Source organism: Drosophila bipectinata, chromosome 2L, assembly GCF_030179905.1.
Source record: "Drosophila bipectinata strain 14024-0381.07 chromosome 2L, DbipHiC1v2, whole genome shotgun sequence".
In the NCBI taxonomy this organism is placed as follows: domain Eukaryota; kingdom Metazoa; phylum Arthropoda; class Insecta; order Diptera; family Drosophilidae; genus Drosophila; species Drosophila bipectinata.
The window spans coordinates 1,277,280-1,303,079 of NC_091736.1; the positions used below are offsets into that span (position 1 = coordinate 1,277,280).

Genomic DNA, 25,800 nt, shown 5'->3' on the forward strand with positions numbered 1-25,800 from the left:
TTTATGGTTGCCACAGCTCACCTCACACAAAAGGCACCTCTTTCTCCACTTTCTCCTTGATATCGTACAAAATGGCCGCAAGCCGATAGCTTTAAAAATAAAAAAAATAACCAAAACATAAAAGAAAAGTATATAGTGATTAAATCTTTAAAATAAAGGATATTAGAACACACCGCTTTCAAGCTAAAAACGTTTAATAAAAATGTTAGAAATACTTTTTACAAAAATATATAAAATTTAAAGAAAAGCCTTGCCTAAAAGACGACTTTACAAATGTAACTTTACTCTTAAGTATAGAATTTTTTACCAATTATTTTTTAATGGGGAATAATCCTTATATAAAGATAAATAAAAAAAACATTGCGCAAAAACCTTTGAAGAGGATGTGAATGAGAATTGCTAACGGCAGAATTATTGAAGGACGCATTCGCGCACCTCACACAAACTCAAACGCACATACATAAAAACAGGACTAGGATCCTTGCTGTAGACACACCTAAGGTGAAGCTCCGACATGCCTTAGAAAGTGGCAGAAACAGGCGAATACTGCAGTGGTGAGAGTGGCCGGAGCAGGATGGGCAAGGCGGAGAAAGTGAAAGTAATGGGCAGGCTGAAAACTTTTTCTTCGCTTAACTAACTCGACTAAAACTCTACTCTGCTCAGCTCATTCTGAAGGACTTTTGGTCCGCATTTTCTCGCTTTTATTTCATCTTTTTCTCGTTTTTTTTTTTTGGGTTTTTGGTTTTGTTTGGCTTCTGCCCTTTTGCAATTGCTTATTTGTTTTACGCTAAAAATTAAGCGGCCACGAAAAGTTTGTTTGTGGGTTTGGTAAATTACTTTACATGCCACTTGAGCACGCAGGCAGTGAACAAGCTAACCGACAATCGCAAGGAATTTAATTAAATTAAAAATAACAGATAATACAAAAGAACTAAAATAAATTAAGTTAAAGTCACTAAGAAATGGCTACGTAGAATGTATCTGACCGAAGTATATACTTTCCCATCTAACCGACGATGACAACCCATCAATTATAATGGCAATTACTTTTCAATCGCAAGAATTGATTGTTATCAGACACCGAACACTGCAATTACTTTGCAAACAAACTATTACCCATAGTAGCCAATTTTTTTTCAACAGATAAATGGCCATTTATTCAAAGTACAGCTCAGGAAATAAAATTGTTAAATAGAAGCAATTTGGCCGTGTTTCAAGCAGGGCCAGAGACCAGAGGCATTTTTATCAGGCCATTTCTGGCTTTCTGCCACTTTTGCCATTAAAGTGCCACGCATAAACGAAGCTGCCTGATAAGAGATACATTTTTTTTTACATACTTTCGGTTAAAGCTCTAGCGACGACAGCCACAACAACAAGATGAATTCGAAGGAGTGGGTTTACGATTTAGATATTTCCACTAGACACGCACGTTTAAATTTAATTTAATTTTGAGTCTTTTTTAAATGAATTTCTAAGGATTTTATCAATCGGCGAACAACACACACGGATATAGATAGACAAGCTCTTTAAATTAGATGTTTATTTTGTATGTTAGTGATAAATTAGATATATAATATATGTACATTTATATATTTCTGATTTTGTTGTTGGTTATAGTATATGTATTTTAGCTACTGTTGCTGTTTGTTGCTTTGGGGAAATTCTTCTGTATATTATTGGTTCGGTTAAAAGTGCTGTGAGTGTGTTAACGAAATGAGGAAAGATTGTCTACTGAGTGTGCAAAAGTTGTCCGAGTCCCGACGACCCAAAAGGACCAGAGAGTTGCCTTCGCCGTACAACCGTGCGTATGTGTGATATGCGTTTCGTGTTTCCATCTGCTTCTTTCTGGTCCTTTTTCGGTTTTTTTTTTTTGTTTAGGGAAAGTGCGCGCGCAAAATGCCAACAGCCAACGTCCAACAACAACGGCCAAGGCAACACAACAGCTGTGATGTCTCAGCTGCTGCCGAGAGAGAGAAATGGAGAAAGCCGAGAGAAAGTGGCGATTCGGGCGCACGCTCACCGACGCGATGATAATGTGTACATGTGTGTGGGCCAGTAAGTATGTGTGTGGATGTTAAAGTGAAAGTAGTCTTGTTGATTAACATCCTTCAGAGTTTACCCACATTGGTAAGGTCGCCAATTTCACTGATAATAACATTTCTCCGACCTGGCAATGCTGCAACAGCTGTTACGAGAGAAACTAGGAGAGCGAAGCAGACCGGAAGTGACCGGAAGTTGAGTAAGTGGCATTTCCCATTAGAAAATATTTATATTTTACTTTAATTTTAGAAACGGGAAAATTCTTTTGCAAAGAAACGATTTACGATTTACAATAGTACAAATTAGACATTATTCCATATGGTTCGGGAATATTGGGAAAGAAAGAAAGTGGGAACTCAAATTTCATGGTGGAGCCTATTAAAAAACTAGTCAAAAGATATATATGTATATTATATTATATTGTATTAGATTGTATTAGCGAAGATGTTTTAGCTAGGGTTTTTTGTCCATTTTTCCTGATGGGATCCCTCGGAAATGGGCTTTTCCCCTATAAGGCTCACGGCGATGGCTATATCTTCCCCAATACTGATCCGATTCTCAAGCGGAGTACCCTAAACGATTTCTAGATCGATTCTGCACCATTCTGCATCAAAATCCCAATCCAAAATATTTTTTAGATTTTTTGTCCATTTTTCGTGATGGGATCCCTTGAAGATGCGGTTTTCCCCTATAGGGCCCACGGCGATGGCTATATCTTCCCCAATACTTATCCGATTCTCAAGCAGAGTACCTTAAACGATTTCTAGATCGATTCTGCACCATTCTGCATCAAAATCCCAATCCAAAATATTTTTTAGATTTTTCGTCCATTTTTCCTGATGGGATCCCTTGAAAATGGGGTTTTCCCTATAGGGCCCACGGCGATGGCTATATCTTCCCCAATACTTATCCGATTCCCAAGCGGAGTACCTTAAACGATTTCTAGATCGATTCTGCACCATTCTGCATCAAAATCCCAAGACAAAATATTTTTTAGATTTTTTGTCCATTTTTCGTGATGGGATCCCTTGAAGATGCGGTTTTCCCCTATAGGGCCCACGGCGATGGCTATATCTTCCCCAACATTGATCCAATTCTCAAGCGGAGTACCCTAAACGATTTCTAGATCAATTCTGCACCATTCTGCATCAAAATCCCAATCCAAAATATTTTTTAGATTTTTTGTCCATTTTTCGTGATGGGATCCCTTGAAGATGCGGTTTTCCCCTATAGGGCCCACGGCGATGGCTATATCTTCCCCAATACTTATCCGATTCTCAAGCAGAGTACCTTAAACGATTTCTAGATCGATTCTGCACCATTCTGCATCAAAATCCCAATCCAAAATATTTTTTAGATTTTTCGTCCATTTTTCCTGATGGGATCCCTTGAAAATGGGGTTTTCCCTATAGGGCCCACGGCGATGGCTATATCTTCCCCAATACTTATCCGATTCCCAAGCGGAGTACCTTAAACGATTTCTAGATCGATTCTGCACCATTCTGCATCAAAATCCCAAGACAAAATATTTTTTAGATTTTTTGTCCATTTTTCGTGATGGGATCCCTTGAAGATGCGGTTTTCCCCTATAGGGCCCTCGGCGATGGCTATATCTTCCCCAATACTTATCCGATTCTCAAGCGGAGTACCTTAAACGATTTATAGATCGATTCTGCACCATTCTGCATCAAAATCCCAAGCCAAAATATATTTTAGATTTTTTGTCCATTTTTCGTGATGGGATCCCTTGAAGATGCGGTTTTCCCCTATAGGGCCCACGGCGATGGCTATATCTTCCCCAACATTGATCCAATTCTCAAGCGGAGTACCTTAAACGATTTATAGATCGATTCTGCACCATTCTGCATCAAAATCCCAAGCCAAAATATTTTTTAGATTTTTTGTCCATTTTTCGTGATGGGATCCCTTGAAGATGCGGTTTTCCCCTATAGGGCCCACGGCGATGGCTATATCTTCCCCAACATTGATCCAATTCTCAAGCGGAGTACCTTAAACGATTTCTAGATCGATTCTGCACCATTCTGCATTAAAATCTCGAGACAAAATATTTTTTACATTTTTTGTCCATTTTTCGTGATGGGATCCCTTGAAGATGCGGTTTTCCCCTATAGGGCCCACGGCGATGGCTATATCTTCCCCAACATTGATCCAATTCTCAAGCGGAGTACCTTAAACGATTTCTAGATCGATTCTGCACCATTCTGCATTAAAATCTCGAGACAAAATATTTTTTACATTTTTTGTCCATTTTTCGTGATGGGATCCCTTGGAAATGCGGTTTCCACCATAGGGCCCTCGGCGATGGCTATATCTTCCCCAATACTTATCCGATTCTCAAGCGGAGTACCTTAAACGATTTATAGATCGATTCTGCACCATTCTGCATCAAAATCCCAAGCCAAAATATTTTTTAGATTTTTTGTCCATTTTTCGTGATGGGATCCCTTGAAGATGCGGTTTTCCCCTATAGGGCCCACGGCGATGGCTATATCTTCCCCAACATTGATCCAATTCTCAAGCGGAGTACCTTAAACGATTTATAGATCGATTCTGCACCATTCTGCATCAAAATCCCAAGCCAAAATATTTTTTAGATTTTTTGTCCATTTTTCGTGATGGGATCCCTTGAAGATGCGGTTTTCCCCTATAGGGCCCACGGCGATGGCTATATCTTCCCCAACATTGATCCAATTCTCAAGCGGAGTACCTTAAACGATTTCTAGATCGATTCTGCACCATTCTGCATTAAAATCTCGAGACAAAATATTTTTTACATTTTTTGTCCATTTTTCGTGATGGGATCCCTTGGAAATGCGGTTTCCCCTATAGGGCCCACGGCGATGGCTATATCTTCCCCAATACTGATCCGATTCTCAAGCGGAGTACCTTAAACGATTTCTAGATTGATTCTGCACCATTCTGCATCAAAATCCCAAGCCAAAATATTTTTTAGATTTTTTGTCCATTTTTCGTGATGGGATCCCTTGGAAATGCGGTTTCCCCTATAGGGCCCTCGGCGATGGCTATATCTTCCCCAACATTGATCCGATTCTCAAGCGGAGTACTTTAAACGATTTCTAGATTGATTCTGCACCATTCTGCATCAAAATCCCAAGACAAAATATTTTTTACATTTTTTGTCCATTTTTCGTGATGGGATCCCTTGGAAATGCGGTTTCCCCCATAGGGCCCTCGGCGATGGCTATATCTTCCCCAATACTTATCCGATTCTCAAGCGGAGTACCTTAAACGATTTATAGATCGATTCTGCACCATTCTGCATCAAAATCCCAAGCCAAAATATATTTTAGATTTTTTGTCCATTTTTCGTGATGGGATCCCTTGAAGATGCGGTTTTCCCCTATAGGGCCCACGGCGATGGCTTTATCTTCCCCAATACTGATCCGATTCTCAAGCGGATTACCTTAAACGATTTCTAGATCGATTCTGCACCATTCTGCATCAAAATCCCAATCCAAAATATTTTTTAGATTTTTTGTCCATTTTTCGTGATGGGATCCCTTGAAGATGCGGTTTTCCCCTATAGGGCCCACGGCGATGGCTATATCTTCCCCAACATTGATCCAATTCTCAAGCGGAGTACCTTAAACGATTTCTAGATCGATTCTGCACCATTCTGCATTAAAATCTCGAGACAAAATATTTTTTACATTTTTTGTCCATTTTTCGTGATGGGATCCCTTGGAAATGCGGTTTCCACCATAGGGCCCTCGGCGATGGCTATATCTTCCCCAATACTTATCCGATTCTCAAGCGGAGTACCTTAAACGATTTATAGATCGATTCTGCACCATTCTGCATCAAAATCCCAAGCCAAAATATTTTTTAGATTTTTTGTCCATTTTTCGTGATGGGATCCCTTGAAGATGCGGTTTTCCCCTATAGGGCCCACGGCGATGGCTATATCTTCCCCAACATTGATCCAATTCTCAAGCGGAGTACCTTAAACGATTTATAGATCGATTCTGCACCATTCTGCATCAAAATCCCAAGCCAAAATATTTTTTAGATTTTTTGTCCATTTTTCGTGATGGGATCCCTTGGAAATGCGGCTTTCCCCTATATGGTCCACGGCGATAGCTATATCATCATCCCCAATACTGATCCGATTCTCAAGCGGAGTACCTTTAAGCATTTCTGGATCGATTCTCCACCTTTCTGCGTCAAAATCCCAAGACAAAATATTTGTTAGAGTTTTTGTCCATTTTTTTGTGATGGGATCCCAACAGCTTTGTCCATTTTTCGTGATGGGATCCTTATAGCTTCCCCAATACTGATCCGATACTGACATGAAATCTAAGAAACAGCTGAGATATTGTTAGAAAAGTTATTTCATTCTATATAATAAGTTAAGTTGCTCTTACTGAGGTTGTAATCAAAATTTAAATTTTAAGTATATATTCATTTAAATATATATAAATTACATTATTTGAAAATTTACTCTATATTAGAACCTTTCTACAAACTGCAATTCAAAGCATAAACGTGACCGTCTATCGCGAACATTGGTTATTTGAGAAGTTCCGCTTGGGGAAATAAAATCATTATACTCGTAGATACATTTACATGACGGTTTCTACGCCGAAAACGAAACTCGGGCAAGTGGTGAATAAGACAAAAGAAAAGTAGAAACTATGGATGGAGTATATAACCCAGAAAATTTGAAAACTTCGTAGCACTCAGCGAAAATTGTTGAAATGTGGAGCAAATCGTATCTGGGAGTATTTCTGTTTTGTGTGCTGGCAAGCAGTGGAAATTGCATACCAGCTGGCTTACCCAGATACAATCAATTGGGGTATTAATAAAAGACTTTATTTATTTTAACATAAATATTAAAAACTTCATAACTTAATAGGCAAGGACCGCCTGCTGCTTTGAACAACAGTTTTGCGGCTGCCAACCTCCAACTGGGATACCCAAAGGAGTCCACTTCAGTGGTGCCCGATTTCGAGTATGCCTTGCTGGGTCAGGATCCAAAAGATCAGGACTGGTATCGAGTAAGTCTCACCCCGAAGACTAACAAAACTGGATACCGAGCACAGTTTGCCACCCGGAAGCATCCTCCTTTCGATCAGGAAATGGCTCACCGACACGACAAAACCATTCAGGATCTACTCAACTGGCTCGACCGTGCCGAAGATCAAAGTCTGTGGAAAGTATACAGGGACCTTTTAGGCCCTTCAACAGAACACCTTCCCGGTGCCAAAAAGATTGAAAATCAAGAACAAATCACAAGAAAGCCACCATGTCCGGATCAGAATCAGCAACTTCTGTTGGTGGGAGATGAGGCAACGGATACAACCACTTCCACATCACAGCCACCAAATGACGATTCATCCAAGACAGCCAATAATTTTGTTTATTTCATTAAAGGACTTAAGTGACTTGATAAAATTATTTTCGTTTTGGCAAAAAAAACTTTAAAATTAATTAAGATATGTTAAATTCAAGTTTTTATTAAATATTATTAAAGTGGATTTTCAAGTAGATTTGTCTTTTACCTACGTTAGGTCAAACTTCACTTCAGTCATAAGATAGTTTTGAAGATTAATATTATACTTTTTATAAACTGGAACCTGAAGAGTGCATATACATTCTTAACAGTTTATTATTCGTTTTCATTTTCATTAGAAATTTAAATAACATAAAATATAGAACAAAGAATTTGAAGAGGTTTCTGGAAAGCTTTCGCCGCCAAGTTAGTCCTAAAAGCTTTTCACAAAATTCACCAAACGCCGGTTACTTTCACCAAACTTTCTCTTATAAGCAAATGGTATTTTTTATAAGGGATTATAAGCCGGATGGTTGGATTTTGAGCATACTGCCTGATAAGCGAAACGTGGCCAAGTCAAATGAGGTCTTGCCAAAAGTTGGCGGCCCAGTTAGCTGGTGCTTGCTATGCCACTTCTGGCTCACATTGGCATTTGGTTTTAAGTAAAAAATTGCATCAAAAAAGTTTAAAAATAACATAAAGTCAAGAGCAATGGATGAAAGCGCTTTGAGCTTGACCTCGACAAAGAAAACTACTTTTTTTCGGACTTCGCCGCCACCTGGCCCGCCTCAATCCTGTTGGCCCGTTCCAGGCGAGAGTCCTCCAGCTCGTAAGCTGCCCGATAGGTGAGCTTGTCCTGCTTCTTGTCGTAAACCAACAGACTGGGATTGAGGTGTGTCGAATGGCGGTCCCCCAGTGACGTGTAACCCTGGTCGTAGAGAGTGCAGTAGGGCAGGCTATTGGCCCGCAAATAGCTCCAGATGTCGTGGTAGCTCCACTCCAGCAGGGGGAAAATCCGCATCAATGGCGGCCAGCCATTATCACAAGGTATCATCTCCGGCAGATCGGAGCAACCGGGATCGCTGTGCCGACACCCGAGGAAGACCGCTTTCAACTGCGGCTCCTCAGCCACCAGTTGCTCAATGGCCAGCTTGATAATTCCATTGTAGCGCCACAGCTGGATTCCATAGCGCTGGGAACTGGCATCGATGAAACTCTCCATTTCCTCGAAGGGATCCAGTGACCTTACATAAACGGCCCGCAGTGTCACAGCAGGGGGCTTCATCTTGGACACAATGTCCAGCAGCACCGTGCAATCCTTGCCACCGTTGAAGCTAACTATCCACTCGCTGGGACTGTACAGGTCCAGTGCCCGCTTTATCAATCCCCTGGTGCGGTTCAGCTTGTCTTGGAGCTCCACATTCAGATTGGTCTTCTCCATAACGCTTTCCGCTGGCGGAACGTGAAACCGTCGGTGCTTTAGGTAGAAGTTGAAGACGCTATGCCCCAACTGCGAAGCCAATTTCATTTCAATAATCTAGAGTGGGTTTGGTGTTATAGACATTACATTTACCGAAAGTTTGGATAAGTTTAAGATATTTTCGCTCAGCTTACTTTGGATAAGTTTTCTTCGAGAACTTTATTTTAATGTTAAATATTTACTAATACAATTTTATAAATACATTGAATAGTAAATAGCAACTAACTATAGCAAAATGAAACTGTGGGAAAGGAACTTTTCATCCTTTTCAATAATAATTTTTATATTTTTTACAAAAAGAAGCAAACTTTATTTAACATTTAAACTAATTCTTCGCGGTTTATATTTAGTATAAATGTATTAAAGCGTTTTTAAATACCTTTAAACTATTAAGCCCCAAAATAAATATTTATTTCAACATATTTATGACATCGTGGATTATATTAAAAAAGACACTGATAGACATGGAACATAAATATTTATAATATAATTCTAATTCATTTTATTTTATTTTTTTTTTTTTTAAATATATATATTGTATATTTTAATGCATTATATTCAACATTAAAATAAAAAAAAAAAAATTTAAAAAAAAAAAATTAACATAAAAAAATATTTTGTCCATAATAATGGACAAAATTATTTTAGACGCTCTTCAACTTTTTTCCACCTAAGTAAAAAGTTGGCATTTCCACCGAAAGTTTGGTTCCGCTATTTCCATAATTCATCATATTCAGTTTATAAATTTGGCATATGACAATTTGTTTACTCAACAAGTTCAGTGGCCCAAAAAAGTGGAGGAAATGTTTGTTCTTTTCACTTTCTGTTGGCCATGCAAAAAGCCTCAGTGCACACACCCATTGGACTGGGGGGTCGTCGTTGGGTGAACTGAAAACTTGGTCAGTGCTTGGATCGGCAGTTTTCGATGCAGATGTCGGAGCTATCGGTGTATATAAAGCCCACGGAGCCAAGTGGAAAGCATCACAGTCTGCTTCCAACCAGTCTAAGAAACCATCAATCAATCAACATGAAGTGCATCGCCGTCGTCGCCACCTTCTGCCTGCTGGCCGCTTACGTCGCCGCCGACAAGGAAGACAAGATGCTGGGCTCCTCCTACGGTGGTGGATACGGCAAGCCCGCCGCTGCTCCGGCCTACGCCGCCCCTGCAGCTCCCGCTTACTCGGCTGCCCCCGCTGCCCCGGCCGCCCCCGCCTACTCGGCTCCAGTCTCCATCCCAGCCCCACCCTGCCCCAAGAACTACCTGTTCAGCTGCCAGCCCAACCTGGCCCCAGTCCCATGCAGCGCCCCAGCTCCCAGCTACGGATCCGCCGGTGCCTACTCGCAGTACGCCCCCGTCTACGCCCACCAGGCCGCCCAATGGTAATCTGATCAAAGGATTCCACTGATCGCAGATACAGACAACCACTATCAGAAAATAAAAATACAAAAAAATTATGTTAAAACATAAACAAATTATGCTTTCTTTTTTAAAATTGGGAAGATAGTAAAGTGGGGAAAAAAAAAACATTTCTTAAGATTGAGTTAGTTTAGGACAGCTGCCCTTTATTGTTCTAATTAACATCGTTGCCGTTAATATACATTTGTAAAAAAAATAAGAAAAATTAACGTTAACAAACTTTATGGCTTATGTATTAAAATCGCTGCACGATACAGCCGAAGCACTTGGAATCAGCTTACTATAATAATGTAACTATGAGTTTCGAAACAAATCAAAGTAAAACAAGAATGGTAATTGTTTAAAAATGTGAAGACTTCCGAGAGAAGTAAATTCGTTTTTGCTTTGATTTAAAAAGAAGTGTTAAAGGGAAATCAATTTAAACATTTTTTAACTTTTTAAGAAAAAGTGTCATTGATTTCCTCCTAATAATCTTCTGGCTCCGCCACCTCGTCAAAGAACCGCGCAGCTTGCAGTTGCTTTCGAATGGCTCCCACCTGGGTCAGGATTTTGGGTGATGTTGTGGAAACAGTGAACTTCTGCACAGCGGGAACCTGTGAAAGGATCATTATTAAATGCTATTAAACAAAAATAATGTAATATCAAGTCCTTACCTCCCATCGCTTTTTGAGGTTATCCATCTTCCGCTGGCCATTCCCCGCCAGCGTTGTTCCCGTCTCCTGGCGAGTCATTTTAGGCATTTCTCGAAGTAGGGGCATGGACAGATTATGGCCTGCGGCCTCTCTGAGAACCACATCTCTTCTGGCCAAGCTCTGCGGCTGGGTCTGAGTGCCCCGGTTACGAGATTCGCTTTTGCTACGCTCCAGCTGCTGTTGTTGGTGCTGCTGCTTGGCCGCCAGATCACCGTAGTTCTTAAGGTAGCGCGACAAACGCTGGTCTGTCTGGCGACGCACTCGTTCCACGGTTTGCTCATCGGCACTATCCAGCTCAAAACTGGTATTGGCACTTCCCGAGGCCGCGGGCAGTTCTTCGACAATTGACGGTTTGACTGGAGTGGGCTTGTAGTCGGCATGGAACACGGAATTGCGCGCAATGTTGAGGGAATACGGCGGAGAGACTTCCGCATGATTACTGTCCGTAGAATCCTTGGCTGCCGGCACAGCATAGTTGAGTTCGAGCACTTGAAAAGCATTATCCGAGGGCGGTTCCTTGTCATTGATGTGGGCACGTTCAGCGTCCCTGCCGCAAGCGATCTCCTCCAGGCAAAACGAGCACAGGTTGCGGCGACAGTTCATGCAGACATTACGCTCCCGTTGACATGCCCGACACACATCGCTCTTGGCCAAGCACTGGGCGCACATGGCGTACAGACGCTCACATTTGTGACACACCAGGGCGTAGCTGCTCTGGCAACGATGGCTGGCATTCCCATCATCTTCGGCATCCATTTCGTCTTGGTCGGCATCCTCCTTGCTCCTAGCTGAGTCATCACTATTTTTTCCTCCATTTTCCCCGTCGCGGCGCGGCTCCTTTTGTTTCATTTTCAGTGCGAGCTTCCGCTGGCATCGCAGACAACAGCTCTCGTAGCTCTTAAGCGGTTCATCGCAAAGGGGACAGATCTTCTCGCACAGATGGAAGCACTCGCGCTCGATCTTAGCCATTTGGGGCACCTCAAAGTCCAGCTCCACTGCTGGCGGCAAGGGCTGACCACGTCTATACTCGTGATGTGCGGAGTTACTGAAGTACTTGTACACCCTATTGGCGTTGGGTTCTGTGCTGATGTTGATGTTCTGGTTGCTTTTGGTTTTAGTGCGCGATTCAGCGAGATTATTGGTCTCCTTGGCGTGCAGCAACTGGGCGTCCTGTTCCAGCTTAGCCAGCAACTGTTCCCGCATCAAGCGATTTTGTTCCGAGTCGATGCGAGCCTGCCAACACAATGAACAAAGTTGGGAGAATTTTAATTCAATTACAACATAGTGCCATTGCGTGGGAAATCTAAATCACCTAATAATACTATCAATATTACTCTCAATTACAATTAATTTTCCCTGTCGAATGGTTCTTGGTGGAGACCCAGTTCATAAATCGAATGGCAATGCCAATCAGAGGCAATTAGGACTAATCAGATCAACACTTAGTCGTAAAAATAAACTCAAGGTTCCGTAGTGTTACTAGCAGTAATTAATAAGCTGTCTAAACAATTGATTCAAGTAGATAAAATCCAAAATAAAAGTGAAATTCAAACTCTTAGCTAATAATAAGCCCCAATTATAACTTGTTTAGGTGTCAAGTATCACCTTTTCAGCCCGTAAACGTTCTTTCTCCAACTGTTCCTCCAGTTTTATGGTCTTCAGCTGGGCCTCGAGACGTCTGTTGACAAAAATAAACAAAAATTTGAGCATTTAAAGGGTAATAGAGTAGAAAATGGAGTACTACCTGGTCAGGGCCTCCTCCTGGCGTCGCTCCTTTTCCCTCAGCAGCTCTATGGACCGACGCTTCTCCTCAATCTGTTGCATGAGATCCCGCTGGTAGTCCTTTTTCCGCGCCGTTTCCAGCTCAGCACTGCGTAGATTTCGCTCCATAATGCCGTCACCGGTTACAATATTCGATAGCTCAACATGTCCCAGGTCCTGGAGCAGCCTGTGTCGCGTCGTGCCTGGCCTAATTTTGGGCGGCACATAGTTGGGATTGCTATTTACAATTAACTCTAAGTCAGTCTTATCCGTTGTGCTGTGGTTTGAGGGGCTGGTGCTGGATTGGCTGGAACGTTTCTCCACTGGAGCCGCCGCCGCCAACTGCGATGGCTTCCTCACTTGTCCCGGTCTCTGGTGCTTGGTGACCGCTGGATGGAGCATCTGTCGATGGTGAAAATAAAACAAATATTTACTATCTGGCCATAAATTTCACACTGCTTAGTGTAACGAGATTTCGCACATAATTGGAATATTTTTTATGGTAATATCGAGGCGCTCACCTGGTGCTTAAGAAAGTTCTGCTGGTTCTCGCGCTGGCGCTCACGCAAATAATTCTGCCGCTTCTGATTTTCATTGTTAAAGCCGGGGAAGTACGAATAAAATGTGTCCGTAACCCATTGCTCCATATCATCCTGTGTGGAAAAGAGAAAGCCTTTGTTAACATTCGTCCTCTATGCCTTGGCGTATGCTTGCATGTATATATTTATTATATATTCCTTATCGCTGGACTCCTTTTTTCTAATACCCCGCCCGCCTGTTTCCTTTGGCGACACTAACCACCAGCAAGAAGCTTGTATACATTTTTAGACGTGGGACTGAGTAAGGCAACAAATTATTCCAGCTCCGTTCTGTTCTCGGTTCGCTTTTTTGGGGTCAGTAGCACCGTAGCACCAGCGCTTCGCGAAGCAGGAGCTGCTCCAGCGAACACTCCACAATGCCTACTGCCATTTTTGCACATAATTTTTATGCCGTCGACGGGGAAAATCGCGTGCACCGATGGCATCAACAAAATTATATATATTCCAAACAATCTCTTGAAGACAAGGGTTCGAACTGGCCAATACCCCCTCTTGAGAAGTCAAAAGTAGCAGAAGCCTTGAGCCTTAAAGTACAAAACAAGAAAGTTATAGTAGCTGAAACCTTCTCGTTTCATGACCATCTGCCTAAACAACTCCTATACACAAAGGGTAACAAATATAATAATATAAAGGACGAGACGCTTCGTAGCACGACTGATGAAGGCGCCTTTGCCACTCGGCTGAGACGTTCCTCCCTACCATTTTATCAACCTGGCCCAGCTGTTTCGGCCTACTACGCTACCCGAGGCCTGAAGAGCCTGAACCTGCACTTCCATTTATTAGCTGCATGCATTACGCTTCACTCTTTATTAGTCCTGAGGATGGGCGCCTTAATTAAGAACGGTTTTAACGTTTCCATCATTCAAACGGAGTGGCTTCAGTGGCGAGCGAGGACATCTGAGTAAATGTTTTAACTTTGCATAATTAAGTGCAATTTGCTATTAAGTAGCAGTTTGTTAATAGTTACTGAAGTGTTCTGTCACAAAACGAAGGCGCAAAAACCATAACTTGCCAGTAATTCAGGTCAAGGAAACTATCAAAATGAAGACTACGAAACAGACGGGCAAGGGGACTTAAGTACGGGGTCACGCAGTTCATCTCAGGTGGGGAAGGGTGGAAAGTCTGGCGTTAATTATTCTTACGCAGTCCTACGAGGGACTCAATACAATGGGATTTTTTTAATACTTCTTATTATGGGATTTTTTTTAAGATATTTAGCAGCTTTTCTTATTAGATGACAACATACTTTTGTGATTAATTTTAAGCCATCTTATAATTCAAATATTTGAGAGCATGTTACACCCACTGTAAGTTAACTGTTCCAGGGGTTGTTTACTACGCCCATTCATTGGACTCGCTTGCGTGTGATATCAAAATTGGGTTAACTAAGTGCCAGCTAGCAGGTGTGCGGAAAGTGCGAAATTTAATGAAAATGCGTGTGAAAGCTGAATGGGTTTGGAAGTCTTTGTTGTCCCTGCCATTCATAAGTTCAAGGGCAGGCCAAAATGTTAATTCCAATGCAGAGATGGTCAAGTGATAGAAAACCATAGGCATGACCTCACTTATCCAATAAACTGTCACATTGTTGGACTCACGAGGTCCGATTAGTTCAGTCATTAGTCCTATTCCCGACAGGCTGTTTAATTACTACTTGTCTGCTTTCAACCTTTGCCTAGGTCATGACTTTCATTTGTAATACACCAACCCGGAAACAAAAGCTCTTGTAAGGGCATACATTTTTTAGAATAAGAGTAAAAATTTTAGAGAAAATAAATTCCTATAAATACCTGCAAGGTTGGGAGCCTACCTACAAGCTGAGCATTATCATTAGCGACTCACAAAAGGCATCAGAAGGCGGAGTTGACACTTGGGCGTGTCCCATACATGCCACCTTCACAAAGCTGGCCATTAAATATGGAAGTGAATAATCGAAAGCCCCAATTTCAAATTTATCAAGAAGAAAGTATATATAGTTTATAGTTTTATAGTTTTCAATTGAATAAAGATAGAGATACTTTTCTCTATAAAACTTTGGGAATTATTGTGTTATTAAAATAACAAACAATTTAAAATGTTACACTCTTTTGAGGTCAATCAATTTAAGGCAGCTAGAGCATATATATTTAGAATTCGTTCAATATTTAGTTTACGTCACTCTGATTTTTGGGTTAACTAGCTAACGTTTGCCGGTTGGCCAAATTAAGTCAATTAGAATGGTTCCCTTGGTCCGTTCCGTTCGCTGGGTTCGATTCGCCGGCAATCAGGAACACACCCCCACATTTTGCTCACCTCATATAGGTATTTTTTGGTGGTATATATATATAATGGAATAACGAAATGTATGCAAAGTAATTTCAAGTTCAGGCCAAACAAAAGCCAACGCAACAAACGAGCTTCAAATTACAACTGAGAGCGGTGCCAGCAAATTCATTAAACCAATGAGTCGCTCACAGCCGGGCCAGAATGGTAACTGGAGCACGGAATGGTCGGACTTACACCAGTTATAGCAACAGTAGTGGCTATAACAACACCAACATCGATGACGGCTCCAACAATGGCCCATGCAACATTGATAGCGGAAGGAAACGAGGCCACTCCGCTGAAAACGCAACGAAACACGGAAAAGCGAAAAGAAATAATCTGAATAATTAAAATGCCCAACTAATTTTGCTGCGCTCGAGCTACCCACGTCGAATCCATAAGCCCTGCCATCTCAGCCGTAGGGTGTTAGCCAGACAGGCAATTATTTACAAACCAGCTGCTATGACCGGTAACCCTTAGAGCCACTCAAATCAAATAAATAATGCAAACTGAAAAGTGAAAACGGGAATTGGCAATCGCTGAATCCTCAATCACGATGTTTGCAATTCAATGATCCAAGTAGATAGCATATAACTTAACAATAAAACTTAATAATAACCCTATTATGATGTTTAGACAACATTTTTCATTTATCAAGCCTATATATGAACCTATTTACAGTCTTTTTTAATTAAAACCTAATGAATAGGACCAGTACACTTATAGTAATAAATTTTATATTAGAACTGCCATCATTGCTATGTGAAGTACTATATTTCCATGTACTATATCGCAACTCACCCAACTGCATGCCGCAAGCTGAAGTAAAGAACACTATTAAAGCTGAGAGGCAACTGATATAAAAATTTCTTAAGATTTTGAAACGGTTCAAATATCCAATAGATTCAACGAGGCGTAGAGAAACTAATTTTTCGCATTTATGGCAAACCGCCCAAAAAATTGGCAATCCGATGCGTTGTGATGCGTCAGTCAGTGAAGCGCAACGCACGTATTCATTGGATATATGGATCGAATCTACTCACCTTCCGCCGGATTGGCAAGCGATTCTCGCTTAGCGGTCGCCCGCTATCCAAATTGCGTCGCAGCGACTCATTAGGGGACTTGTACTGACGGGCGCTGCCTACGAGCAGTTGGCGCTGGTTGGCGAATTCCTTGGTCGATTTCGATGGACTGCTGCCGGAGCCGAACTCCTCCGCTTCCTCCCCCAACTCCTCGTCAACTGAATTGAGGTTGCTTAAGTCCAAGTCCAAGTGAAGTTCTTCGATTGTTGTGCTTGCGTTTTGGTCGCTGGTTGCCAAGGAAGTCGACTCCTTAGCGGGTTCGGGTTCATTGGACGGCTTCGCCCGGCGACATTGCACTTTAAGGTTGGGGGAATGCATCAGCACCGCCGCAGGGCAAGCAGCCGTGCCATTTTTGTGGTTGGAAAGACGTTCGCGCTCCTTTTGCAATTGCTGGCGCTCCAGGGAAAGGAATTGTTGTAGGTCCATTTCTGGAATAGTGAATGATGTGCGCTTAGTTCCTAGTCCATCGACCATTTATACAATCATACCATATTGCAGATAATGAAGGGGGTTTTTGCTTATTGCCAACGCAACAAGTATGTACAAACGTTTATTTTTCTTTATTCTATTTAATTGGCGTCGGTTCGAAAGTGTTGAATGTTTTCCGCGTTTAGTGTGACCTTTTGTTAGTGTAGCGGTTTAGCCAAAATTATAGTTTTGGTAAGTTCATATAAAAAACGTGACTTTTGTTGAACAGTGCTGGTAAACACTTGAGAGAAAGGCGGGAACTTTAAATTTTCAAACCAACTCTCTTTTGGCTTGTTATTTATAATATGCTACTTAAATTAATACTATGGAACTGTTTAAATGTTTAACTGTTAAAACAACAGAAACTTGTCAGAATTCAGGGCTGGGTTCAGTTTTAGTTTTTATTCATCGCACTTATAGTGAAAAATTTCAGCAGTCACAGATATATGTGTATCCGACTGACACGCTTACAATTTCAAAGATATTTGTTCCACACCAAACAAGCACATTTTTTAAGCCCACCGGTCACAATCACGATCCATTGAGTAACCTTCACCAAAATGGGTACATTGGGCAATCAATTTATCCTGTCGCGGGAGCGGCGTCGCTTTGGACGCCAGTGCCTCTTCACCGACCGCAACGAGATGATCCTCAGTGTCCAGCCGAGCGGACGGCTGCGCCTCAAGTACATTCTCCGGAATCCAATTGACGAGCGGACTCAGCTCTCTCCACAGTATGCACTGTCCACAGCAATCACCCAGAACGTAACCTTGGACAACCACGGATTAAACCACTATGAAGGTGGCTGGAACGTCAAGGAGGTGAACGTTATGGACGAGGAGGCCACGCTGCGCTACCGCAAGAAAGTCGAGCGCGACGACACCTGGGGCATAGAGGTTAACCAGCTACTTCGCGACGTGATGACCATTAGTTCGCAGAACAACTCAATCAACATTTATCAAGAGTTTTTTATTGATTTGCCGGAGGATTTGGGTCGTGGCATAAAAATTAAAATTTCTGCCAAGATCATCAGTGTCTTTCACGATTTGTGGTTTCCGGCCCGGAAACTAATTGCCTGCGAATGGAGCACCACAGAACCTTGGTCGTTCAATCTTACCTTCTGCGAGCCGCGCAGCATGAAACTCGACTACGTGCCGCCCGAGAACCAGATGCCTGACTTTGGCAACGACAATCCCAATGAGTTCTTCAAATGGGACTTGGACGATCCCATCCGGCCGATAGCCCACTACCGCTCTTCGCCCACATATGGCATGTTGAATACGATGGTGCTTATAGTCAAGGTCTGCATGAGGGAGGAAAACTACATGGTCGGCGGCTTCAATAGCGGCCAGGTGTGTTACTGGAACTCCGACGAGAATGGTCCGCCAAAAAAAATATGTCCCCTCGAGGCCTCACACCGCGAGGCAACCACCGCCGTCTGCTGGGTTCACTCCAAGTTAAACACCGAGTTCTATTCGGGTTCGCTCGATGGTTCTGTAAAGTACTGGGACACTCGGGATCTAAAGATGCCTGTTCATGAGCTTCTTTGCGAGCCATATCCTGAAGATGTGCAAATCCGAAAGAATTCACACGGCGTCACCGTGCTGGAGTTTGAGTACACTATCCCCATTCGATACATCATTGGCAGCGACATGGGATGGGTGTTTGCCTGCAACCGCAAAGGCACCACCGCCTCGGAAACAATCGCTGCATGTTACCCGATGTTCTGTGGTCCTATTCGCACCATTATGCGGAATCCGTTCTTCGTGAAAAACTTTATGCTCATCGGCGACTGGCGGATGCGTGTCTGGTCGGAGGAAGTAAAGAACGCACCAAGCACTTTCTATTTCCGGCGGCGCCACCAAATCATAAGCGGTGCCTGGAGCACTGGCCGCTGCTCTCTTTTCGTCCTCGGCGATATTTGTGGAAACCTCGAGTTCTGGGACCTAATCATGTTGCATAGCAGACCCATATTCGCCATGAAGTTTAAGTATCCGGTGGTCCATCTAATTTTTCGTCCAGATGGCCACGTCCTCTCCGTGGGCCTTGGCAATGGGGATTGTATAATGTTGCGGATGGAGGAGGGCATGCGCTCAGCCACCGTCAAGGAAAAATCTCTCATGATGGCGGTAAGTGACTGGTCACATAATATAATCGTAATATTTTTAATATCATTATACATGTATATGTAAGAATGATTAAGAATGATTAACTTAAGTTCTTAAGGTTCTTAAGAAGAGTTCTTCTGGTTCATTCTTTAGTCCCCTAACGACTGCCATAAAAATTCCCTTATTAGCAGCAAATACAGATTTAGAAATATTTTTATTTTTTCTTCAGTGCTCTCTGTAGCTCTAGTTTCTATTGTAAAAAATGTAGTTCATACATAGGAAATAAATACATATCATAAGTTCAGCAGAATTAACAACTATATAAAAAATTAAATTCATAATAAACCATAAAATAAAAGCTGTCGTTAGGCAGAGTTAAAGTATTAGACATTATAAATTATACTATATTATTACTTAAATTAAACTTAAATTACTACTATAAATTATACTATATTATAAATTACAATTTTCTATTCTCAAAAAAATAGACTCTCCTGAAGATCTTTAGGTTAGTTGTTAAGGTTAGGTAATTGTAGTTGAGCTGAGCCTGAAAAGATATCTGCCGAATATTTTATAAATTCAAATAATCGCATATACTATCTTTAAACTCTTCGAAATTCGTTTTTCATAGATCATAAGTTTGTTAAAAAAATAAGAAACACGGCCAAGAAACATCTCCGCTCAGTACATATAGTACTTCTATTTTAAATTAGGATAATCTCTCGAGGTTACGTCTCGTTCACTTCGAGTAGAAGTTTATCAGATACAGATCCAGATCCCATTCCAGATTTTATCCCAAACATTGTCTTAGGTTTAAAAAAAACATGGTTGAAAATTCAAACGTTATTCTTTTTATATTTTATTGCTTTAAAAGTTCGATACATAGATTCAAAAGTTTTCTGCGGAATATAAATATCTAATAATTAGATACAAGGATAATGTCTAATGTAAATTGAAAGGTCTATTTGTATGTTCCATAGGTGTCAGATGAGTCCATAGGCAGAGTCCCAAAAAGGTTCATTAAAATATCATTTGGGTTTGATGAATACCAAGATGAAGATGAAGGTTGGGTCTCGGATATATAACCATAGGTGTCAGATGAGTCCATAGGTAGAGTCCCAAAAGGGTACATTAAAATATCACCATTTGGGATTGATGAATGCCAAGGCCAAGCACTGTCTAAATTAGAAGGTCTAATAAAGGTCTCATAAGGGTTAATCACCATTTGACTTCTATGGTTAGTTGAAGACGAAGGCTGTGTCTCGGATACATAAGAAGGTCTAGTTGGTGTCACATAAGGGTTCCATGAATTATGACTTCTACTGTTTGATGAAGATGAAGGTTGGGTCTCGGATATATAACCATAGGTGTCAGATGAGTCCATAGGTAGAGTCCCAAAAGGGTACATTAAAATGTCACCATTTGGGACTGATGAATGCCAAGGCCAAGCACTGTCTAAATTAGAAGGTCTAATAAAGGTCTCATAAGGGTTAATCACCATTTGACTTCTATGGTTAGTTGAAGACGAAGGCTGTGTCTCGGATACATAAGAAGGTCTGGTTGGTGTCACATAAGAGTTCAACGAATTACTTTCATAACGTCTTAAGTTAGATGAAGACGAAGAGTCCCCCCCATAAGAGTTAATCGAAATATCTGTTCTATCGTTAGGGGAATACAAAGGTTGTGTGTTGACTTTAGTTGAATGAGGTGCTTGCTGCTCAGGAGTCGATTTGCCTTCTTGGAAACTTCTTGGTTCTCGCCAACTTTTATAATCATCACACGCTTTTTGCAAATCTTGCATTTTCGGCACAAGGTGAAGTGTATCCCCAGGATTGCTTCTCAACAACGACTGGACATTCTGAAAATAATAACAATTATTTTGTAGAATTATTTTACTATTGCGTGAATTCGATCATACCTTGGTTCCTTGCTGGGAAAGGCTATCCAAGTAATGTTGGTCCTGCTCTAGTTCTTCACTAACCAGGGAATTGGTCTCAGCATCACTTTTTATTTTATCCTTCAGAACTTCGAAAAACGATCTCACGGTATCCAGTTTCTCTTGGAAATACGGCTTTCGCCGTTCATTTACAACATCTCTCAATCTAAGAAGATCCAACTTTTGGAAAAAAGGCTCCAAGAAGTCGGTTAGATTGGTTTTGGACAAAGTTAGGATGTTATTGAAGAATCTCGAGATTGTATTCCTACTAAAACCGGTATAAACAATTAGCAGCATTCGTTCCAATGTCATATCTAGGCTTTTTATTATGGATTTTAAGTGATGAAGCTTTTCTAAGGAACTACTAGCCGTCCTTATTCCTTCGATCAGCACGGCGTTGGCTGTAATACTCCAAATTATTTCACTGTCCGACTGTATCAGCTTTGGATCGTCTGTGTCATTTATGAAGTTGTCAAGGGTGCTGTTGATGGAAACGCACCATTCGAACACCGGATCGACCACTTGCTGGTATGTGAGGCGCGCCGAACTATAATCTATGCGCAAGGAATCCAAATAGATCTTTGCTGGTCCTTGATAGTTGCAATTTGTATGTTGCAAGGACATATCTATTGTTGCAAGGACGCCTTGTAACTTTTCCAGGTTACTTTCGGACTCAAATTCGGTTGTGAACCTCCTGACTACTTTGGTCAAGCTGTTAGTCACATTTTCAACGGTCTGGTACTCATTATTAACAGGTGGAGGATGTCCGGTTTGAGGATTCGGCCGGATCGTAGGATCGGCCGGAGATAGATGACTTGGTTGCTCAGGACTCGTATAGTCTATTGGGATATTTCTTGGTGCACGCAAACTTTTATACTCATCACAGGCTTTTCGCAAATTCTGGAATTGGGCCACAAGTTGGGGTCTAAGATGACTACTTATGCTTAATAACGACGCCATATTCTGAAAATGTTTAATTAAAATTGTATGAAAATATTTTTCTAAAGTGTGGCTCAAAACCCACCTCGGTTCCTAGCTGGGGAAATTTTTCCAAGCTATGCTGGTCCTGCTCCAAATCTGCGATAACCTGGCCATTGGTCACTGCTGCATAATGAATTTTATCATTTAGGACTTCGAAAAAGGATCTCACGGTATCAAGTTGATCTTTGTAAGACGGGCGTCGACTTTTATTTATAACTCCTCTTAGGCCAAGGCTGTTTAACTTCTGAAGAAGTGGCTCCAAGAAATAATTGGGATATGATTTGTGAAACTCTAGGATCTCATTGAAGAATCGCGTGATGGTGTTGACACATGGTTCTCCTTGACAGTGTGCTTCTGAAGGATGTTGCTCTCTAAAATACAAACCATTCGCCCCAAAATCCGCCTGAACACTTTCTAGCATTCTGTCCAATGTCGTACTAAGGCTGCTCACTTCGGATTCCAAAAGATTCATCTTTTCCAAAGAATTTATAGCGGTCTTTATTCCTTTGATCAGTACGGCATCGGCTCTATTGTACCAAGTTATGTTGGGGTCAGACTGTTTCAGCGATGGATCATCTAAGTCTTGAATAAAGTCGTGAAGGGTGCTGTTAATGGAAACACACCATTCGAACACCGGATCGACCACTTGCTGATATGTGAGGCGCGCCGAACTGTACTCGTTTCGCATGGGATCCAAATGAATTTTTGCTGATCCTTGATAGTCCACCATTGTTCTGTCAATTGTTGAAATGACGACTTGTAACTCTCTCATGTTAGCTTTGGGCTCAAATTTACTTGTGAGCTTACTGACAACTTTGGTCAAGCTGTTGGTCAAATCGTTAATAGACTGGAAAGGCTTTGTGACTGGAAGAAAGGTGATGGTTTGAGTATCTTTTGAGATTGGATGAAGTTCCTTAGTTATATTTCCAAATTGATTTAAAGGTTGACTCTCAGTTACATTAGAAGCCTCAGTTTGAATCCCATAGTTTTTCTTCGGAATATATCTACCATCGTTAGGTAAATGCGAAGGTTGGATCTCGGTTGAATGAGGACTTATCGAATTATCATTACTATGTTCGGATGAAGCGAAAGGTTGGGTCTCGGGTGTAGATGGTGTGGTTGTAGTCCCATAAGCGCTCATCTGATCATCAGGATTATCCGACTTGCTATCTCGCAGACTTTTGAAATCAACGCAGGCCTTTCGCAAAGCCCGGAATTTGGGCGCAAGGTGGAGTATATGATCACGATTTCTGGTTATCAATCCAATATTCTGAAGATATTTAAAATTATAATTATTATACACATTTTGGGGGTATACAGTGTAGGTCAAAACATACCTTGGATCTTAACTGGGTAGGGCTTTTCAAGAAATATTCATTCTCCAAATCTTCGATAACCTGTCCATTGATTATATCAGCCCTTTGTATTTTATCATTTAGGACTTCGAAAAAGAATCTCACGGTATCAAGTTGATCTTTGTAAGACGGGAGTCGATGTTTATCTATAACTCCCCTTAGGCCAAGGCTATTGAACTTCTGAAAAAGTGGCTCCAAGAAATAATTGGGATATGATTTGTGAAACTCTAGGATCTCATTGAAGAATCGCGTAATGGTGCTGACACATGGTTTTTTTCGACAGTGTGCCTCTGAAGGCTGTTGCTCTCTAAAATAGAAACCGTTCGCCCCAAAATCCGTCTGAACACTTTCCAGCATTCCGTTCAATGTCTTACTAAGGCACTTTTGATTTCAAAAGATTCATATTTTCGAAGGAATTAAAAGCGGTGATTATTCCTTCTATCAGTACGGCATCGGCTGTAATATTCCAATTTATGATGAGGTCCGACTGACTCAGCGCTGGATCGTTTAAGTCTTGTATAAAGTCGTGAAGGGGGTCCTCGATAGAATCACACCATTCGAACACTGGATCGACCACTTGCTGGTATGTTACGCGGGCTGAATTGTACTCTGAACGCAAGGAATCCAAATGGTTTCTTGCTAATCCTTGATAGTCAACCATTGAAGAGTCTATTGTTGCAAAGACGACTTGTAACTCTGGCAGGTTGGCTTCGGACAAAAATTTTCCTTTGAACCTCTTGACAATTTTTGTCAAACTGTTTGACAAATTTTGTATAGTCTGGTATTCATTTTCAACATTTGAAGGATATTTGGTGGGACGAGTTCTTCTAGCACTTGTTGCAGCTAATAGTATGCAAAGCCACATCAGGAGCGATAAGTTCATTATTCTCGCCATAGCGAAACAAAATCAAAGCACTTGCTCGTAGAAAAATACACACTTTCACAAATGAAATCCAAGAAACGACTAATTCATAATTCCAGACGAAGCAAAATAGAAGATTATTCAGAAGACTTAAAAAAACTGAATAATTTTTGGCTTATTTCGGCTTATCACCGAAAGAAAGAACAGATTAATAATTATCAACATATACATATGAGCATATTTATTAGGTTCGCTTTAAATCTTTTGAATTATAAATAGCTTATTAAACTTTTAAATTTTAAATCTTAAATTTTAAAAGTACAGAGACCCAAAATATTCATTGGGCCATAATACTAAGACCGTCTTTATCTTAAATTCAAATAAATGCTAAGCTATAGTACTATATCCTAAATTTATACATTTATTCCCTATATGTATATCCCTAATTAACATAAATAATCTATAATTTGTAAAGGAAAACATGATTGTTTATAAGTTATAAATCTAAACACTCATATTTGAGGGCGCCTAAAAATCAGATTTAAGCATAAAAACTTTTGATTAATGATTGTTTTATAAAATATACTTTTTTTTATATAATGTAGATGTTTGAACGGGAAATTACACGATGCAAGCTCTTGGAGGCCCGAGAGGAGGAGATGAAGTTGAAGAAGCGTCTAACCATTCTTCAAGAGGAAGAGACCCGCAAAACCCTGGCCAAACTGGAAGCCAAGAAGAAGAAGATGCAGGCCAAGAAAGAGGCTGCTCCTCAAGTCGAAGACGAAGCCACATTACTCCTGCGACTCATTGAGGGCGACGAGGAGTTCAGCAAGGCCATGATGGACTTTAACGAGATTGTGGACATCGTTACGGCCAAACGGTCCAAGAGGATCAATTCAATGGAACGTACCTTATTTGAGAGAGATATTTATTATTAATAATAGACTATAGTTTACATTTTTGGCAAGCATTTTCGCACGGATATGTCTACATTGTATCTTGAATATGCATTTAAATATAATCGTTATGGAAATTTCATTTTCCCCTACTTATTTTTTAGCTAGAAAGCAGCTAAATATTAAAATTCCCGAGAATACTCGACTTATATACTAACATTCATCATAAATATGTTAAGGTTCCGTGAATTCCCCGGAGATAATGTATGGCTTCTTGATAAGAAGGCTTTTAGAATAAAAGCTTAAAAAAGGCAGGGATTTTTTAACTTTTTTTTGCACGACTTTTATATAGATTTAAATGATTAGGTCAAGCTGATTAGCAGAGGTCAAGCTGATTATAGAATGAGTCACTGTTCCAAAGAAAATGTATTAACTGTCCCATTAAATTTTATTGGACAAGAAAGGAAACCTATGATGATCCTGATCAAGAAGAAATATAAAGTATATT

The 25,800-nt window shown here is 40.9% G+C and overlaps 5 protein-coding genes across 5 annotated transcripts; 3 read left to right on the top strand and 2 right to left on the bottom strand.

Moving 5' to 3' along the window:
- The first annotated feature begins 6,745 nt into the window (after positions 1-6,745).
- Positions 6,746-7,468, top strand: LOC108131078 (uncharacterized). The gene is made up of 2 exons (XM_017249807.3): positions 6,746-6,877; positions 6,938-7,468. The coding sequence occupies exons 1-2, from the start codon at positions 6,780-6,782 to the stop codon at positions 7,464-7,466; spliced, it is 627 nt and encodes a 208-aa protein (XP_017105296.3). The 5' UTR covers positions 6,746-6,779; the 3' UTR covers positions 7,467-7,468.
- A 206-nt stretch (positions 7,469-7,674) lies between these two features.
- Flad2 (Flavin adenine dinucleotide synthetase 2) lies at positions 7,675-9,060 on the bottom strand. Its single transcript, XM_017249883.3, has 2 exons — positions 8,969-9,060; positions 7,675-8,891 (listed from the first exon to the last, which is right to left on the bottom strand). The coding sequence occupies exon 2, from the start codon at positions 8,880-8,882 to the stop codon at positions 8,106-8,108; it is 777 nt and encodes a 258-aa protein (XP_017105372.2). The 5' UTR covers positions 8,883-8,891; positions 8,969-9,060; the 3' UTR covers positions 7,675-8,105.
- A 746-nt stretch (positions 9,061-9,806) lies between these two features.
- Positions 9,807-10,307, top strand: Vm34Ca (Vitelline membrane 34Ca). Its single transcript, XM_017250258.3, has one exon. It carries the CDS (start codon positions 9,862-9,864, stop codon positions 10,216-10,218), a length of 357 nt encoding a protein of 118 aa, XP_017105747.2. The 5' UTR covers positions 9,807-9,861; the 3' UTR covers positions 10,219-10,307.
- Positions 10,308-10,382: 75 nt separating this feature from the next.
- On the bottom strand, positions 10,383-17,514 carry LOC108131388 (calponin homology domain-containing protein DDB_G0272472). Its single transcript, XM_017250257.3, has 7 exons — positions 17,175-17,514; positions 16,648-17,114; positions 13,226-13,357; positions 12,688-13,106; positions 12,549-12,621; positions 10,905-12,176; positions 10,383-10,844 (listed from the first exon to the last, which is right to left on the bottom strand). Exons 2-7 carry the CDS (start codon positions 17,110-17,112, stop codon positions 10,716-10,718), a joined length of 2,490 nt encoding a protein of 829 aa, XP_017105746.2. The 5' UTR covers positions 17,113-17,114; positions 17,175-17,514; the 3' UTR covers positions 10,383-10,715.
- Positions 17,515-17,541: 27 nt separating this feature from the next.
- Positions 17,542-25,428, top strand: LOC108131126 (dynein axonemal intermediate chain 2). The gene is made up of 2 exons (XM_017249857.3): positions 17,542-19,283; positions 25,002-25,428. The coding sequence occupies exons 1-2, from the start codon at positions 17,715-17,717 to the stop codon at positions 25,332-25,334; spliced, it is 1,902 nt and encodes a 633-aa protein (XP_017105346.2). The 5' UTR covers positions 17,542-17,714; the 3' UTR covers positions 25,335-25,428.
- Positions 25,429-25,800: the final 372 nt, after the last annotated feature.